General features: G+C 39.1%; 1 protein-coding gene across 2 annotated transcripts in view; it reads right to left on the bottom strand.

The window, feature by feature from the left end:
* Nucleotides 1-792: 792 nt before the first annotated feature.
* Nucleotides 793-20484, bottom strand: part of cdh8 (cadherin 8) — a 99277-nt gene continuing 79585 nt past the window's right edge. Inside the window, exons 7-12 of one of the 2 annotated variants that reach the window (XM_084927711.1) lie at nt 18892-19139; nt 10829-10965; nt 8129-8250; nt 7274-7391; nt 3122-3373; nt 793-2934 (exon numbers count right to left, since the gene is read on the bottom strand). In XM_084927711.1, coding sequence (XP_084783837.1) covers nt 2447-2934; nt 3122-3373; nt 7274-7391; nt 8129-8250; nt 10829-10965; nt 18892-19139 — 1365 coding nt within the window. In that variant the 3' untranslated portion in view covers nt 793-2446. Of the gene's footprint in view, nt 2941-3121; nt 3374-7273; nt 7392-8128; nt 8251-10828; nt 10966-18891; nt 19140-20484 lie in introns of both variants that reach the window. The other variant, XM_084927703.1, reaches the window with a different exon arrangement.

Below are 20484 nucleotides of genomic sequence, written 5' to 3'. Positions count from 1 at the left end.
TTTTAAATGGGTCTTCTTCAACTAATTTATATACTTGAATCTTACTTTCAGGACGTTTAGGAACTTGCAGGCACAAGGTAATGAACATAGCTTAAACAACAGTGGTATCCTAATATTTCAGTAGTCAGCCAAGTTGGCCTGTTCTCAGATGTCTTACTGACATTTTGTCAAAGCTGCTTGTATCTTACAGATTGGTCTTTCACTCCCAATTTATCACATATAGAGGTTCGTGAAGGAGTCCCATTGAAAACCATAGGTGGTGGGGCTACCCCTGTAGCATACCTGACAGAGCTGCCTAGTTGTTGCTGTAGCTGCCTGGGTTTCAGTCACCCCCAGGCCATTTGCTGCATGTCATTCCCTCACTTTGTCTCCCCAGCTTTCTCTCTGTTCTACAATATCGCAATCAAATGTACACGTTCTTGTTCTTTAAAAATGGCAAATTAGCTCTCAAAGTCCAGTGGTGGGGCAGTCCATCAGTAGTGTACAACTTGTGTCTAACGTATCTTAGCAATGCCTGTGACACCAAAGAGAATATCAGTACTTGATGACCGTGGTCCTGTTTTGTTATGTCTGTAAAACGTACTTTCTGCTATACTATTTGTAGTCTCCAGGCAAGGATGACCTTGATGACACTGGCATGATGTCATCAGGGATACTTTTTCAAATATTTTCCCAAGGATGACTCTGTGCTTTGTGTCACCAAGATGACCTGAAAATTATCCTCAAAGCACTGTCTTCAACGTTTTGTAGTGTTGACCTCTAGCCTGTATAAGAAAAGCACACTCATTCGGCAATATTTATAAAAATATATTTCACGAAGTAGGAAACAATACAGGGTATCTTAGATTACAGTACAGGGAGTAAATAATTGAACATACACATTTATAAGCATTAAAGCACAGTAGAAAATATGATCTGCATGTAGGACTATTCCATATATATTGTTTAGTCTACCGAGAACTGCCATAATACTGTATCAGTACAAACTGAGTATGCACGCAGCTGTAGTGCCATTGAAATTCTCATAATGTGCAAGAGCTAACGTGCAGAGACAAAACCTACCACCTCATTGAAAGCTAATGACGTTAGCAGTAACTATATGTACAGTACAAGTCTTTTTATTGATATCATACAGTGTAAGCACAATATGCACATGGTCTTGATCCGCAAATTCATTTTTCTTGGGCTAACACAATCTGTGTTTCCTAAATGAGATTTGATGTTTAAAAAGAGTCACTTAGTTCTCAATTGGACTATTGTGCTCAGACGCTGCACCTCGGAATATATTACGAAATATATTTTACACAGAATTAGCATGTGTCAGAAAGATCCCATTTCTGAAGTCCCAATTAATGAATTCATCTGTATTGCTACAGTAACCTAGAGGTCTTGTTTGCCTGCTTAAATCTAATCTACATCATCAACTGCAATAGGTTTATGATATGGTTTGGCTGTTATGAAATAGTGTTTGAGTGGTTAGAAAAAAACTGTTGAATGTGAAATAATCTGAACACACTCACTTCAAATAGTCAGCACAGAAAAAAAAAGACTTAGGAGCAGATATACAAAAACTCAGAACAATAATGAAGAATCAACACATCTCTTGTCAAAAACAGTAGATTACAATTGTATTTAATGTTGCTTCTGTAAAAAGAAGGCCTCAGAGTTTCTACATTTCTCTTTTTTGTCTTCACTTCAGTCTTTTATAGGCTAGTAATGCTTGCAACCCACACCTGTAGCATGTAAATACAAAGAGTTGTATAAAGCAAGCCTTTCTGGGCTTTAGATAGTTTATAAATGTGGCCACCAGAGAACATATCAAATGATAACAAATTCACCTTAAAGCCAATACTGGTTTGTCTTTTTGCTTTTTTTCAAATCATACATACATTCATCATTGTAATGAAGACCATATATTGCTTTGTCATTGTCTTGTTCCTTGCAATCACCATCAGCTGGGTGGCTTAGGGAGACAGGAAACCCTCTCCACCTTCTGTAGTCCAGCTTGTTGTCCATGGAGCATCGAGCATGGTGTCCGCTCAAGCTTCAGAGAACCCAAAAATATCTGTTCACTGAGCAACTACCAGCAATGCCAGGGTTTTTCTGCTACTGGTAGTCACAGTAAATGACTAACACCCAAAATACTGCTAGACACTCCACAACGGAATCTAAGTTACACTCCACAAGAATCATAGATCTCCTAATAAAGACATTGTTTGGCTGAACAATTATAATGCGCTTGACATAGTAGATGACAACTCCTATACCTCACTCTAAAAAGATTACAAAAAGGTGGCCTCCCTTGTTATTAACTGTTTTTTTTTTCTTTTTAAACACCAGTTTCTAAAAGCCAACAAACCCCCTAGCGTTCAATACACAAGTATGTGGACAGAAAAAAAAATCTTAAGTTTTTTTGTTTGTTTGTTTGTTTTTAAGAAATCAAAGGTCAGGTCTCACGGTCACTCTCACCCACAGAGTAGAGCTCCCCAAGTCTTCTGAAGCGTGGACCCCATTCTCTGAGATAGTCATAGTTCTGGTCAGAGTCTGATGACGCTGTCTCCAGTGAGCTGAGGGAGCCAGCAATGGATCCCCGGCCCTCGTATCCATAGATCTGGATGGAGTCGTAAGGTGGTGCTGTTGGATCATTGTCTGCCTCGTGGAGCCGTACGTTGATGAATTCATCTACATCCACACCATTTGGACCCGAATGTTGACCTGCCCGTGGCATAAACTGCAGGTCAGGCTTGATATCCTTGCGTGGCAGGTACCCATTGATGCCATCCGGGTTCTGCAGCGTGGCAATGTCAAATGCTTCGGTGTCCTCCTCACCTCCTCCTTCATCATCATAACGGATAATATTCTCCCTCACATCTTCGTCATCCTTGATAATCAGAGGCTCGTTCTTGTGTCTCCTCAAGGTCACGAATAGTACTACTATTACTGTCAGAAAGAAAGATTGAAAAATAGGTAGAAAAATACACGGAAAACTAGGTTAGGATTGGACAAGTGGACTTTGTGTTAGTACAAGTACATCTTTTATGGAGGAAAAAAATCTATGATGTCTACAACATCCATTAAAACCACTTCAATGGAATGATGCACAACAGAACGGATACCTCACCTAGCAGTAGTATAATGCAGGCAAGGATGGCAATTAAAGCCCCCATACTAAGTCCAATGGGTAAGACATACGCCTCCACGTTGCAAGACTGGACAATGCCATCCTTACTGCACCCACAGACTCTGATCGTCAAGGTGTTGGTGCTGCTCATCGGTGGATTCCCATTGTCCGTCACAATGATTGGCAGGAAGTACATCTCCTGTTTCTGTCGTCGGAAGGTATCATGCTTGGCTAGAACACTGATTGAATTGTCTGTCAGAGAGATGTAAAGCCAGAGATGAATTTTTGCAAGGGCGTGAGAAAAACCCATTATTATTCATGGTGGTGACAGACTGAAGTTCTATTATTAAATTGTGTGAAGATCAGTGCAGCATGAGGGTAAACTAATTTCACATCAATCGCCATTAGGCTTTTTAGCATTCTCACATCCCAATGCTGTAGATAGATTCCAACCACCTTCCTTCGTTTCTCTACAGTCCAATTTGAGGATTCTGAAGAAAGGTGAACCTGAATTCGCTGTCCCTCTTTGAAAGTGGAGGAAATGAAGGGACCACGGCAGGCGACACTGGCTAAGAAGATGGCACATGTCGACCCAGAAAGGTGCCAGCTGCTCTTTGATGGCACTTCTGTGAAGCTGTCTGCTCATTAGCTGGCACTCCTTAGCCTCCTCACATTATCAAACACTTGCAGTCCCATAAGAACCTACTCCTGCTGATCTTATGGGAAACATACAAGATTTCTGATAGTCTAACCTTTGCCTCGCAGCTTGAGGGTGATACAGAGAGAAGGGCCAAGTTGAAACATTCGTGTTGACAGAGCAAACTTAATCATAAGATGGAAGACTTCATGATAGAATTATTTGCTTTGCACAATCTGTAATTGATGTGAACATATGCTCAGATTTATTATCTTATGAGTGCTGCCACAAAGTGATACACTCTGCTTTGTGAGCACCGACATGTCCCTTTTTATTTAGATCATTGAGCACCGCATAGTAAGAAGTATAAACTATAGTGAAGTAAACCATTGGGGCATGTTCTGATATGCAGATGATTTGCATTTTCCTAGCAACTATTGATGGTAAAAAATAGAATTGCCAATTGACAGACGGAGTTTCTACTCAAAGAGAAAGACAGCTGTGCACATAACCTTCAAACAGACTGAACTCACTAGGTTTACAACAATGCTGTTTTTATTATCTTTTATATATTAGGCCACTTGAACAGTGTTTCATCTACTGACTGTTAGCGTTCTGATGAACACTGTGTACATTGAAATATTAATTGTCACTATGACAAAAGCAAAGCCTTATTTAAATTAAGATTTGCTATAAATAACGTATTATGTGGGAGGCTACAAATGACAGCAGTGACAGCAAAAGTGACACCAACAGTCTAAACACTTTCAAATTCCCGATGCCTCTGAAGTTTCACAACCTACATAAATTAAATGTTTTATAACCTAACATGAAAGGATCTAAGAAGTGAAAGAGGTCATATTGGTAGGGCCAAATTTGCCTAGAAATAAATATACAAAATGGTTAGGGTGTCAGTTTGTGTCACAGTTGTATTGTGTCCTCATTATTGGCATGTCATTGTATGCTGTATAATCACAGACACTAATAATTAGTCCCTAAAAAAGCCTTTCCTTAAATCTGAGTGTAAGACTACATGTTTCACTGACAATCTTTCAGCATCACAACATTAACAAAATTAACTTGCAGCAGTAAATATTGTTTATAGAGCCGGAGACAATTTTGTGTTAACATGCAGTAAAGGCTCATTCAGCAGTGGTGATGAAGAATAAGGACTACAACAATTAATATTTAAACTGACTGACACTTGCAGGTAAAGTTTGAAGCTGTTCGGTGTACAGCTAATTGGCTAATTAGCCTGCAAAATTACATTAGCAAGCACTTTTCCTTTGCTAACCTTTGTCTTGTAGCTGGTTCAGCAAGTCGGGGTGCAAGACACAATTCTTTGGTGTTGTAGGAGGAAAGAGGGGGCATAATGACAAAACTTTGGGCAGTCTGAATAGTTACACTCTTATTTGAAAAGTCTGTTTATATTTAAAGTTTTAAGAGACGATTTATCAGCAATGTATCATAACCAGTAACTGCAATATGGACTGTTGCAGTTACTGGCCAGTGCTACTTGTCCCGCTCACAATGATGCTAAAAAAAGAGGCAACATGGTTTTAAGTAGAGGTAAAGTGAAGGAGCAATTTTAGAGAAAATTATTCAGCACCTAACTGTCTGTCTAACTGTATTAGGTCCTGGATTACAAGGTTGCAGTTTAAAATTGGATATACTGTGTGGATTGCATATGTAGATTGTGTGCAGCAGGCACTCTGGCAATCTGGCAATCAAAAGCAGATAAACACATGTACAGTGCATGTATGTATGACATTTATTCATAATATATCTTGATGGTCATGGAAATAGGAGGACACCTAGAGATGAACCTCAAATATTGGAGGCACCCAGGAAAAAAAGTGTTGCCAAGTAGGAATTAAATTTTTGATGGACCCTTTAATTTTTTAATAAACAAGGATCACTCTGAATAGTCACAAGTATAAAGATAATGCTAAAAGGTGATGTAGAATTGAAAGGAGATGATTCTGTTCTATTAATGACGATAAAGCAGTACCTGTCAAAGATTATTTGACATTAGCCACCAGAAACTGTAGCGGTAAAACCCTTGAGCATAATGAATTTAGCAATAGTACATTTTATTCCTAATGTGTTGAACATTGCATTTGTAAAAGGAACATTGTGTTATTTCCTCATACAAACATTAGTGTGAAAATAATGTCTATCAGCAGAATTACATTTTTTGCATCGTGGTTAGTATGTTGTCTCAGCTACCAAGGATGGGAAGCCCTGCTCTGTTGCATCCCGCCTACTGAATACTCAGTTGTGAGGACGCTCAGTATCTTCTATATAGCTGGTCAGAACCTTCGCCATTTTCCCCATGACAGGCTACCCCTAACCTCTTCACTGTGCATTCCCTACAATTAGACTCATCATCACAAACATAAGCAGCACACAGAGGCTCACAGGAGCCCGACGCTCTTCACTGAAGTGTCTCCCACAGCTGCCGCCTCAGATAGAAATAGTCACTCAAGTGCAGAGGAATATGGTGCAATGGGCTTTTTTTCTGTTTAGAATTAACATTACCATAGACAAGTGGCTGCTGTGGTGTGGTATGTAATATATGGAGCCAAACCACAACACATATTTACTTTTGTTTCAGGCATTTGAGGAAGAGAGGAGGCTTTTTGTTCACTGGTCAAACACAGAGCTGTGCTTTTAGAGGTGAATCATTTCTAGTGGAGGTTTTATCTGTTACATCATCTTAAGAAACTAATAAATCTCCTCTGCACAAAAGGACAGGATTCAGGAGCATGCATGTTTTATAAACTTTGAAGTTGATCCAGAGTTAAGACTAAATAATCTGAAGCAAGTCTGTGCTGGTGCAGCCTTTTATTCATAACACGTTGGGATGTTATGCACATATCCTGCCACTGCTGTTCGGAAGCGCAAGGTTTGTTAAAAAATATTATAATAAAAAAAATGGTACCCCACTTGACCTGATTTATACAAACTCATCTTGCATCAAAGAGAGGTAGCAGTAACTTCGCCTACAGCTTCCACATAGAAACAGAAGGGTAGTACCATATGAAGATCTTTCTGCCCCAAGCTGAAACGATTACACAACTCATGGTGAACACAGTCGGTTCAGAGTCGGTAATGAAGGAGAGGCAAGAGAAGAGGAATGGAATAAAAAACATGAGAAAATGGCAAATAAACCATTCAGAGTATTTAGCAAATAAATGTAGTACCATCTGCCACACTGCAACAACTCCTAGGAAGTCACCCTACATTTAGCTGAAAGAATACTAGGACAAGCCATTTGGATCCCATTCATTTAGTTTCCCTCAAAATGCGCTGAGGAGTAAAAAGAAGCTGGTGTCCAGACAATTTCACATCTGCTAATTGTGAGCTACACTGATCCACCAGATTTCATCTCCAGTATGGCTAACGTGCCGCGGGTTAGAGATTAGACTGGAAAGCCATTGAAAAAATTTGCAGAAACTTCAGTCATTCTGCCACAAAAGACTTATTTTTCTCTGATGTCACCTGCTTCTCACCTTGGTTGTTTTTGATGGTAAAATTGGGGTTGTTTAGCATCTCAGGGACTAAACGATAGTCAAAGTAATGGCCCTGGATTGGGTCATCTTTGTCCACCGCACTGACAGTCTGGATCACCTGTGTTGAAAACAGATAGAAAAGCAGATTTACAGAGGAGGGCTCAAAGCCATTAGAGGAGGCAGCCTATTCATTACTCTGTTTTTGCCACCGCAGATTGCCTCAGTGTAATAGTGGCTGGATCATACCTGATGAAATATGTGCCCTATTCATTCCTGGAGTTTGAGATTATTATCAATGAGGTCCTGTCTAGTCTGGCACACTTTCAGGCTCCTGGCTCTATCTGTTAATCTGTCATCATAGGTCTTATCACACTGTATGTCTTTATGATTTATTGGAAATTAGAATTCAGGCCCAGCAGGACAGTTTCATCTTTTCTCTGTTTACTTTTTTTCTCTCTCTCCTCCTTTCAATAAAACTCCCTATGGTATATACACAAGTCCCGTGAATGAGGTCGATTGATGAAAAGGAGAATGCTAAGTACTTGTCCACGATTTTTGGCTGGGGGAAGCATTGTGCCATCTGGAGGAGGACATGAAAGACAGTCTTGAATTATGATCCACTCTGATCAATCCTGACTGCTCTCATTTCCCCTTTGCTCAGCGCACACTGTGTGGAGGGAGGACTGTTGTGGAGAAAAAGGACCGTACTCCCACCTCTGTAGTTTCCCACTGAAATAAATAGTCTATAATTCACTGTGGCCAATCATTACAAAGGAGGAGAAAGAGAAAGAAAAGGACAGAGAGTAAGAAATTGATAGATAACTGCTTTGATGAATGAGCGTCTTCTTTCCTTACCTGTCCAGGCTTTCCATTTTCACATAAAAAGGCCTCATATTCGGTGGCAAATTCGGGTGCATTGTCGTTAATGTCCATTACTCTGATGGCCACAACTGCCCTTGATATCTGACTGTGATTTCCTGATTAGATAGATAGATAGATAGATAGATAGATAGATAGATAGATAGATAGATAGATAGATAGATAGATAGATAGATAGATAGATAGATAGATAGATAGATAGATAGATAGATAGATAGATAGATAGATAGATAGATAGATAGATAGATAGAATCATAAGGAATTAAAAGATGTAGAGGAAAAGTGGAGATGAATAAATAAGAAGAGACAGTGATGGAAAAAACATTATACTTGAAATCCCAGGTAAATTCTGTGACCTAGTTTTAATTTCCTTTATTTTCCATCTTTATTCTCCCTTCATTTCCTGGGCTGATGGGAGGACAGATGATAAGCCACATCAATCTAAATTTCAGCCAGTATCAACGATGCAAAACAGGATTCTAGGCAACAGAAATGGAAAAAAATCCTATTCAAAGTGCTTTTGAAAATCCCCTGTACACTGTAATGTTTAAAACATGAGGGTTAAAACATGCATATTAATGAGTCATTGGTAACTGAAGTCTAAAAAGACAATAAAAGGCAGTTTAATTAGATTAGATTTTGATTGGAATTATTCATCACTGGTAATTGACAGTCGCTTTCGAGAGTCTGTGTGAATGGTGTATTTATTAATCAGTGGTGCAAATGCCAACTTTAAAAGCAATTATCTATTAATGTGGACCCAAGAGGGTTGTGTCACCGTGGCCAGTGACAATAGTGATTTTTGTTTAAATTATTTTTATTGATTTGGAAAATTAACAATTTAAGAGAATGCTTAGCAATGTTATTTTAGACGCACACTACATTTTTCCTGAACCGTGCGTGTGTTTTTGTAATTTCCTTTCATTTTTACAGATTAGCTACATTGAGGACATGCTTATATACAACATACTTTATGCTGTATACCAGGTACCACATCATAAAGTCAGCATATGTGATCGCATTTTCCCAGAGTTCTCAGATTTTATCTGCTATAAACATCGGGCCATACCAGACAGAGTGAAGCTGCAGCAGCAGAAATCCTGAGTGCTGTGAAAAGTGCCAGACTGCCTTTCACTGCTTATGTATTAGGATAATTCCCGCCATTCCAACAGCTGTTGTCTTTAAAAGTTACACTGTCACATTTCTATGAAGAAATTAAACCACTGTCACAGAGGATTACATTAATATACATTTCTGAGCATGGAATACCAAATTATTTGCATAAAAGCATTAGGTTTTTTTCTCTTTCATAATTTCAGTAAAACCTTAAAATGAAGCAGTAGATGCAGTAGAAACTCAGGGCCTTCACCCTTTCCAGGAGATGAATTGAAAAAGAGGTAAGCAGCGAGGTGAGTGGAAATTGACAGTCTGATAGACAGTGATAGATGGATTAGAGCAGAGGGAGGGGAGACAGTGTGCCCTCCCCTCGCAAGCGATTTCCCCCTAGTAGCAGACAGGGAATAGAATCTGATTAGTCAGATGTCAACTGGTGCGAGGCAGCAGAACGTTCCTCAGTTTGGGTGGCAAATGGCATCGGGATAGAACTGGGAACACATCTATTGCTTTTCACGCCAGAGAAGACCCCGGCTTCTCCTCCCCATCCGTGAAGAATAGCAAAACTGCTGTATTTATTTTGGCAAATTCCTATTAGGTGTTCTCAGAGATGCCACTATCTCAAGCCACAGTTACTTTGCCAAGAGGCATGAAAATGTGCTTTCAATGTAAGGGTGCACGACATGACAAGGGAACCAGCTTATCAAATGAGACACATTCAGTTTCTCCAATAGGCTGCTGCGACGGTGGGATTTGTCTTTACCGCATGGCCAAAACATTGCGACAGTGTACGGACTTTCTTTCTTTTTTTCTTTCTATTTTCTGACAATTAATATGTGTTTTCTTTGATTAAAGAAAGAAAGCGACAGATAGATGATGAGACATAGAGAGGAGGAAGAGATAGAAGAGACGAATCAGACAGAAAAAAGTTACAAGCTGTGTAAATTTCTATTCCAATAGCTTAAAGGGGTACATTAAGCTTTATCACAACATACAGCCCCCCTGAAACAATCTGTATGCAAATAAAGCCTTACATATGGTTGGAGCTGTTTGTAGCTCTGCCGGCAAGATTTTCTACGTAGTCAGTGAGTTTTGCGGTTCGCAGATGTTCTCTAATCTGTAATGGATGCTGGCGTTGGAGCAATCCACTCTGGAGCATGTCTTTAAAACTGTTTATTTGATACGTCTTAATGTTCTTGCACTTTCACAAATTGACTACTGAGCTGTTTAATTCAATCAAAACTCAGCAAATTAACGTATTTAATGCCTCTGTGGATTCAAATGCTAATTGTTTGTGCCATACTCTTGGAGCGATTAAAAGTGCTGGTTTAGAAAGCAGCTCTATACTGTTGAATGGGGAACTTTGTGAAGCAGGTCAGTGATTCCTTGGACTGAGAACACCCATAAAGTTGTTCAAAGGAGTAAGATAGCATACATGTGTTTCTGCTGTTACCCATTAAAAAACAAAAATAACCCAAAGCTTTATTTTCTAAAGCTTTGGGGGTAAATCATTACGGACAGTGTGCACAGCAGGGGAGAACAGAGCCAGCAAATGTTACTTACTGACTTCTGTGGCTGTTACTGTAATATTGTGCCACATGTCTGTCTCTCTGTCCAATGGTTTGGCCAGCGTGATCCTGCCATTGTCCACATTGATGTTGAACTGCCTCTCCAGATCTGTGTGTCGATCAATGAAGTACCTACCAAGATAAACAAACACCAGAAATTTGAGCCAAAACACTGTTGCGGCAGCACCACTGAAGCATCTTTTCTAATCCTTGGGGTGTTGTGCCTAACAGGAGAAACCTGTAGATCAATATTCATTTAAAAACAATTGGAAATCAATAATTATCATCTGAGGGATAATTATTGCCTCCCCATGAACAGCAGGGGGCATTACAGCCTAGAAGCCCTTCCCCCCATCTAGGCGATGCCTCCTTCCTGCAAAAAAGACCATTAGTACATGTTATGTCAGGGTAAGAGATGTGGTGCTGTTAACCCTGTTTGGGATCTGTCAACACTCAATGGCTCCCAAAGGCTTTGCATTAATGAGTTAGGACAGCATTGTGTCACATACAACACCAACAACAGAGGGGCATGGGGGTGGGGAGGTAATGAATATAACAGGAGTTAAACAGTGACCTGCCTATTAAGAACCCTTGTCCGATTTCAGCAAATTTTTTTTTTTTCTTTTTAAACTAGTAGAAGGAGATGCTTTATTCATTTTTTTATTTATGTATTTTTGTCAAGCTGTCCTTTTTCAGATTGAAATTAATCTATGACCCTGCCCATGACACACTGACTGAGACTTGTATAGTCTTCCAGTTTAAAAAAAAATAGTGCAACACATAAAACTCCCCACCCCAAAAAATAAAAAAAAAGCAGAAGCACTGGAATGCACATAAAAGAGAATTTTCTGATGCCACTTGAAGCTGTGAAATCGCTCTTTCATGTTGCAGCACGCACAGCGCCAATTCTTGGGACAAGCCCACACAAAACTGACTAAAAAAGAATCTGTCATTATGGGTCATCTTTGGTTTCACACATTTCATTTGCCATTATGTGTGACTGTCATAAACATCCTACTCACCCAAAACACAAGGCTGCAGTGATTCACGTGAACTAATTACATGTACTGCACAGCACAAGGGTTTCCATACCTCCAGGACACATTGTCCCTGTTACTTTCTCTCTGTTTCCTCACAGTACCCCACCTACCCACCCACAATATTGCAAAAGTATTTTTTTCTTCCTTTTCTATCCAGCTGGGTCACAAGCTCTTACTAATCCAATCCCCCTATCCAATTCTGAGCAAACCCCCTTCCTCACACAGACATCCCGGCCATCAGGCACACTGCTCACCCTGTCTCTCCTCCTTCCTCACCCTGGGTCTCATTCTGTCTCACACTGGAACTGCTCATCCCTATCACTGTAGACCTGTTGGCAGGGAGTCTATAGTATTTATGTGAGAGAATGAATGAAAAGACAGAATGGAAAGGAATGCAGAGGAAAGGAAAGAAAAAACAGAAAAAGAGCACCAGAAAATGGCAAAGACAAAGTCACAATAACTATTTATATGAAGAAGGTTGCTGCTTATACAAGAATGGTAGGGAATGAAATAAATAAACCACTGGCCCAGATTCCAATTGTTGGGGAGATGTACCGAGCCGTGACATTTCCATTTTTGAGATGAAATGGTGTAAAATCCTCTAGACGCCAGGCTGGAAGAGGTCCATAAGGACCCCACCCCCCACTACCAACACCCCACCGCTCCTTCTCTTTCTCTCTTGGCCTGCAGACGCAAAGCACTTTCAAGACAGGCAGACAGCAGCAACCCACCTGGGAGCAGCCTCTCTCCTGCAGACTGAGTGGATCCCAGTCAAAGTCTGACAGCCTCACGTGGAAGAGAGGAGACAGACCCTGAAATGTTCTGCCACCTGTCACTCAAACTGACAATGTGATGTGAAAAGAATTAAAAGCAAATAAAAAAAATGATCTCCAACATTATACGTTCGCAGCTTTCCCGAGTGTGATGTGAGAACAGGTGCAAATGTATTCACGCGTCCGTGTATTTCTATCACATCATTTCAGCTGTGCTTTATGTTTCAGAAGATTTTTTTTTCCAAGGCACTGGACGGGCCTAGGTCAAACCGTTATCCATCATGTTGAGGTTTTTTGTGCCAAATATTTTATAAGTGCTGCAGCTGACATCCAAAAATATTCAGAATCACTATAAACATCATCATCATACATTAGTGGAACATAAGCTCAAATAGCAAAATAGCTACAAGCTATAATTAGACTGTTTTTGTTTGTTTTTTGTAATTAGAACTTTGATGTGCACTGCATTTTTCACAGAGTGTCATCTATCAAACAGTGTGGCCAGGATGGGACTTCTCTGTTGCAGTTTATGAGGATGGCCCCTTTTTGCCATGCTAGCTATCATTGGTCATGCTTACTATGCACAGTGATGTCTCTTTTCTGTCACAAAATTTTCTTCCGTCAATAACATAGACTAGGAACAAAACCTAATTACATATTATATATTATTAAAAAAAATTCTTTATGTGTTAAAGGAACAAAAAAGTCAAGTTTGCTTTTGTTCAGATTGCTGTGCAGTGGGCCTACTCATAAAGTGCAAAATGAATCATTAAGATGACACTAATGATTCTATTATAAAATGAGTATATTATGTTTTTTTTCCTTTCCCAAAATTAGGCTCTAATTCAGTTTCTCTAAGTTTTCATTAGTTCAAATCGGTTAGAGTTAAAAGTTCAAAAAAGTTATTTAGTCATTATGGAAGAATTCTTATTACTCTTATTTCAAAATGAAAGACATGCATGAGTGGTTTACTGTGGCCAAACTAGGCATGATAGTGATGCCTCCCACTTAACTGTTACCGCTAATTGTTTGATGTATCGTTATGCAAGCGTCCGATATATCATATAAGCATGCTACACAACATGTGCTGCGGATATGTACGTCTACCTGTGGTTATCTATTATAGGCTAAGCAGCCATGGAAAGGTTTCTATGTCCATTTGTGTTTTTTCACACCCCTGACTGGCTGGGGTTTTATCTCCATTACAGTGTGAATGTGAGTGACTGACCGCCTGTACAAGTTGGAAGACTATTAGGTGAAAAGATTGAGAATATATATATATATATTTTTTTTGTCGGCAGCAAACAAAATGCCCCTGATAATCCTGCTTGCTATTAGGTCAGTTATTCCCCTGGGAGGATCACAGGGGTAAAATTCGTTTTTCCGACTCTTAAATGCTGACCATTTATGTTTGAACACAACATCTTATTTAGTTTCATTTCCAAGCTCTTTTAATGGAGATGGTGATTTGCTTGAGAGTTAGAAATAATATATAGTATGAATAACAAAATATTAAAAATATAGGAAAATATCCCTGTGAAGTAGAAGGTGTTTTCTTTAGTGACATTACATTTCCATTTGTTTCAAAACCATCTCCTTTGCTTGACTACTTGTATTACCATACATAGTATGCCAGCTGTCAGCTGTGCCATAACATATTGAGCCGGCATAAACAAACATTCTTTAGAATTCCATTATGCTCCTGTAAATTACTTCAAAGTGAAAGTAAAAGTAAAAAAACAAACAAACAAGAATGAACAAAAAGATGAAAATCAAACATGTTTAAAATCTTTTGCCAATGCTTGTCACTGTATCAATATTTCCGATATAAACTACACATATTATATGAAATCCAACAGTTTGAGTCAGACAACCTTAGTGACTGCCAGATGTCACATTGCTTTTTATTTGTGATCAGTCAGGTAGAAAACGACAGAGCAAAGGCTCCAGAGAAAAGCTGTACTAAGGAAGTATTTCATGGAGTGCACCTGAAATGTTATTGGTTGGATGCATTAAGTACAGCTAAGGGGTAGTTTGTCTCCTGAGTGCAGAGGACATGGCAGCCCACCAGAGCACTCGCCTCGAGTGGTTTTGACTCAAACTGGTTTGGTCTGGTCTGGCAGGGGGGGATTAAGACAGAAAGTGATTCTAATCAGAGGGGTCGAATCAGGAGCTTGTTCAGATGATGGCAGGAGAGCGTCTAACTAAAGCTGCTATTACTGCTGCCACTCCACAGCTATAGATCCAACTTTACTAACGACAGCTTTCTTTTGTAGGAACCTGTTCTTTTAGAAAACCGAAGAAATTAAGAGACTAAGAAGAGAAAAACAAAGAGATAAGAACAAAGGAAAACACAGATTAATAAAGTGTGTATTTTAAACCAGTGTTTTAATCATATATTAACTGGCTGCCTCAAAGCTCTGGGAGACGGCTGTTACAGGTGGGGTCACAATAAGGTCCTTGCAGTAATCCCCAAATATACAGACTTCCACAGGGTCAAAGGTAATAAACATTAAGCCCTACCAATCTAAAATATTAAGTTTCAAAGGAAAGTAAACAAGACTGCAAACGCTGCACCAAACTTTTGACTGAGGCGTTCGAGTCAGTGTTAGAAGAAAGCCTCTCTTTCCAGAAGTGTGGCAGTCAGGACATGGTTACTAAAAACATCTCGCCAGCTGGACCTCACTATAACATGGAAGGATGACCTCTCAGTTTCTCATGTTATAAAGAAAGCACCAAAATCTACTTGAATAGAACATTTTCAATGGATGGCATAAAGCCTAATTTGTTATCAGAGTTGACTGCTGTGGATTCAGTTCAATTCACTTCAGTTTTATTTATATTGCCCCAAATCACAGTGGCACAGTAACACAGTGGTCAGCACTGTTGCCTCACAGCAAGAAGGTCCTGAATTTAGTTCCACCATCAGGCTGGGGTCTTTCTGTGTGGATTTTGCATGTTCTCCCTGTGTTTGTGTGGGTTCTCTCCAGGTACTATGGCTTCCTCCCACATTCTAAAGACATGCAGTTAGTGGGGATAGGTTAATTGGTAAGTCTAAATTGTCAATAGGTGTGAATATGAGTGTGGATGGTTGTCTGTCCCTATGTGTTAGACTGGCAACCTGTCCAGCCTCTTGCCCTAAGACAGCTGGGACAGTCTCCAGCACACCCACAAGCCTGACAAGTTGTGACAAGCCTGATAAGCGGATATGAATGGATGGATAGCCCCAAATCAAAACAACTGTTGCCTCAAGCCGCTTTATATCGTAAGATAAACACCCTACAATAATACAGAGAAAACACCAACAATAAGATGAGCCCCTGTGAGCAAGAACTTGGCAACAGTGGGAAGGAAAAACTCTGTTTTGACAGGAAAAAGCCTCTGGCAGAACCAAACTCAGGGAGGGGCGGCTATCTGTCGCGAGTGGTTGGTGTGAGAGGAAGAAGACAGGCCAAAAGACAGGGGAGAACTAATGATTAACTTGGCGTAATGAGTGAAAAAATGTGACTGAAGCAGAAACACTCCATGCATCATGGGAGGCCCCCAGCATGTTATGCCTATTGCAGCATTACTAAGGGAAGATTTGGAATCACCTGATCCAGACCTAACTATATGCTTTATCAAAAAGAAAAGTTTTAAACCTAATCTTGCAAGTAGAGAGGATTTCTGTGTCAATGCCATTTCTTTGAGAAGATGAGCTTAGACTTTGAAATAATCAGGGTGACTTTGGAATTTAGATTATCCTGAACTTTCAATTTTCAAAAAAAAAAAATTAACTTAAATTTTCATCAATAAGAATAGTGTGTTTGATTGCAGTCAACTTACAGTTGGGCTGAAGCCACATTTATGAATATTTACTTAGCATATATTTGTTTTGTATTTAGTGACTGTTTCTATTTAGTGTATATTTTGTATAACTTGTACAGCACTTTGGTCAAGAGAGGTTGTTTAAAACATGCTGTATATATAACTTTTGACTTTCATGGAAACAATGGTTGTCACTTTCTAGTTGTACAACATGTTCATTAAGATTTAGTTCATTCAATTTTCGTTTTTAGTTCTTTTTTTTATTGCTTTGACCACTCAGCTGCCCCAACTAAAAATGTGTGGGTGTATGTGTCACCAAACACAACGTGTGTTAAACCAATATATCACCCTGTTCATGAACATGATTTCTGCCTGAGGTATGACAGATTTTAATTGGCAATATTCTCACACTACTTGAAAACATCATTAAATTATCTATTTTATTATTTTGATTGAGAGGACCCCAGCAGAAGAAATTGGATACTGTGAAGAAATTGCATGCTGCACATTTAATGTTTATCAATCATTCCAGTTTCAAAACATGGCTTCTGTGGTGTGTAAATGTTCTACTTTGGTTCAGTTGTCTATCATTGTGAGTCACTGAGCTTTCATTTGGTTTTATTGGACAAAGTAAATCATTTGAGAAAGACACCTCTAACATTTTTATGATTTCTATGATATTCTAACGACTCAATGTTTGACTTGTTGTATGTTGTAAGTCTTTGTTTAGATTTTCTGTACTGTAGAAAAGACTTGGGATCTCTTATGAGGCATGAAGCTATAATCTTCTGTCAGCCAATATATTTACAAGGACCAAAAACTCACTGAATTATTTTCTCAGAAAAATGCTCAGAGTCACAATACATGCTAACACCAAACTGCAGAGCTGGAAGTGAAATCCAGTGGTCTTTAGTAAGAGTAGTGCAACATACTGAGACCCCCATGACAATAATTTGCTCCATCTCACCAGACAGATCACCTTAATGTGCTAGTTTAAAGCAAATTGTTCTGGCAAAATGCAACCTGGTGTTTGTTTGTATTTTGTTTCCCATGAAGAATGGCACATAATGTTTTTTTTACTGCATTCTATGACCTGGTCACAATTTCTTCTGCTTTCTATTTTAGATTAAAATTAGCTTTATTTAAAAAAAACAACAACCTTGAAGCAATGCAAAATTATTAAATTAGTGATTAAGAGCTTAGAGATTTTTTCTGCAATAAGTTCAACTAATAAAGAAAGAAAAATAAAATATAAATTGCAAATATAGAAATGATCTGGTGCAGTGATATGGCAGTCAATCACTCAATTTTCACTGTCTCATGTTCAAAATAGTTAAAATGTGCCAAGACTGTGCCAAGAATGTGTTGATATGTGGACAGTTCCATTGCAGCAAATGGCCAAAGAGATCATGTCAGCAGGGTTCTGCCATCTGCAGCCACACTCATTCGTTATTTAATTACTTTTTCTTTCAATAATGATCCATTGAAGAGAGCAAATAGCAAAAGTATGTGAACACAACTAGCTATTAAAGCTACACCCACTTCAGAGTAAAATGCAATTACGAGATTATTGTATTTAATTATGAAGTGGACTTTCACACACTTAGAATATAATTTCACTAATTTATAGACTACCTTGTCACTCTCCCCAACACAGACTTTCACTAACAAACATAAGAGCACCGTGACGTAAAACTGAGTTTTAAGGCCAAGGATGTCATTATATATGAAATATCCTCCTCTATTTACCAGGGAAGCGACATGCATCTGTGGGGTTCAATTCCTCCTGGCAATCTCATCACTAAACATGAGGATGACACCAGAAAAGAAAAAAAATAGAACGAACGGCCACGGCTCTATAACCTCAGCCAATCTACGAAACCCAGCCTGCTCTCTACCATGCAATTACACACAACCTGTTGAGTGTTGTCCCGGGAATGCGGTCAGCAAGTCACTGGAGAATTAATGAAATGCCAAGATGGAGGGAGAGAAATTGCCTGTATAACCTATCCTCAAGGTGCCCTTGTGGTATTTCCAAGACTAAGTCACACTAGAAGAGAGTACAACAGGCCTGGTCATACAATGAAAGATAAAGTTGTGCGGCCTTCAACTCATAATCTACTTTTTTTTCTGTACATTTGTGGAAATGAGAACAATCATTGAGTCCCTTCCTCACTGCAGAAGACACTACCACATTCTCCAAAGGTCAAAGACATGAGGAGGTTTAATTGCATGGCTCACTGTCAACCATTTTATTAAAACAAGTCATTATAGCCTGAAAAGGTTCATTTTGTTAACCTTCTCTCCACTGTTTGAAGTCAACGTACTTTTTTGTGTGTGCAGATTTTGCTACCATTCTGCTGTGGTCAGTTAACAGCAAATAGTTTTGAGGCAAAGGTGGAAGTTCTGTCACAGGCTTAATGTTAACTGCATCTTACCTGATAGGGCTCCCAGTAGCATCCGGGTCCCTGGCAGTGACTGTGCCTATGATCTTGTTGATGGGCGCGTTCTCATCCACTTCTAATAAGTACATAGGTTTGGAGAAAACAGGAGGCTCATCTGAGTCTTCAACCACAATTTTCACTGTAGCTGTGTCCTTAAAGGGCCCATTACTCCTGGGTTCTGAGCGGATGTTGGTAGCTTCAACTTTGAGTGTGTAGTTTCTCTTGCTCTCATAGTCTAAAGGCTGTAAATGAAAAGATGAAACAGAAGTTTTATTTTAATTAACTAACCCTGCACCAAAATGTAATGTACAGTCCAGGGGTAAAAAGTAGAGTGGAGTGCAAGTGTTTAAGGATTGTATATCCTCGGCATTGATAACTTTAATACTGATTGTCATTCAACGCAAAACTGAATACCCTTGACATATGATCAAGACACGTGGTGTTATATTATGTATTCAGATAATGTTTTAAGCTTTTGAAAAAAAATGTTAATTGCAGCTGGTGTTTGAAAGGTATGGATGTTCACTATGCAATAAGGGTCCAATGAAAGACAATGGTGGGTTTTATTAGGTGACATGTAAGAGCCTGTGTTTTTGGAGCTGGAGTATAGGGAACCTACATTTACCCTTTTAATCTAATTAACTATATACAATCCAATTAATATTACCTCAAACTCTGCCAGGTTATAAAAACATAAAAAGAGTCTAAAAGTGTTTACTACAACTTTTTATGTTTGAAAATTAGGTATATTTCTCTAACGGGGCGATCGTGGCTCAAAGAGTTGGCAGTTCGTCTTGTAACCGGAAGGTTGCCGGTTCGAGACCCGGCTCGGACAGTCTCGGTCGTTGTGTCCTTGGGCAAGACACTTCGCCTACTGGTGATAGCGCGATATGGCAGCCTCGCCTCTGTCAGTCTGTCCCAGGGCAGCTGTGGCTACAACATTATTATTATTAATGTTCTTAAATGTAAAATTTTAAATAATTTTATAATAATACATTATTTAAAAAAATATGTTAAAATTAATAATATTATTATAATTAATAATAATGTATTTGGTGTAAGGTACTAATCAATCAATCAAAAATCTAATAATGTTATCATTAAATTATGAAAATGTAAATAAAATGGCTCGCACATATCTCATCAATCACACACAATATCAAAAAAAAAAAATTCTATTTATCTAGCATTAAAGTGGCGAGAACCAAAGTAATATTTGTTTTTTACGTGTCCCCAAACCCCTGGCAGCATCCGTGCCGAGACCAGCAAATCACACTCAAAGTCTCAGCGTGTAAAAACTTACCGTACTCTAAACGACACTTGTTTTAACCTGCTCTAAGCATATTCATATTGCACACTAGGGCTGCCACAAACCATTATTTTGATAGTCGACTAGTCACCGATTATTTTTGCGATTAGTCGACTAATCAGATCATAATCCATTGGACGTAAAACGTACAGCTTGTTGCACCAGCATGCGTCTGCTCTTATTTAACTATCATTAGCTTACAGCTTTAAGTGTTTAAGGCAGCGGTCCCCAACCCCCGGGCCTCGGACCGGTACCGGTCCGTGAGTCGTTTGGTACCG

Source organism: Perissodus microlepis, chromosome 1 (genome assembly GCF_051167445.1).
Source record: "Perissodus microlepis isolate ML-2025 ecotype Zambia chromosome 1, ASM5116744v1, whole genome shotgun sequence".
Lineage (NCBI taxonomy): Eukaryota > Metazoa > Chordata > Actinopteri > Cichliformes > Cichlidae > Perissodus > Perissodus microlepis.
Note: the sequence above shows the minus strand (reverse complement) of the source record. Positions and strands in the feature narration are given on the sequence as shown.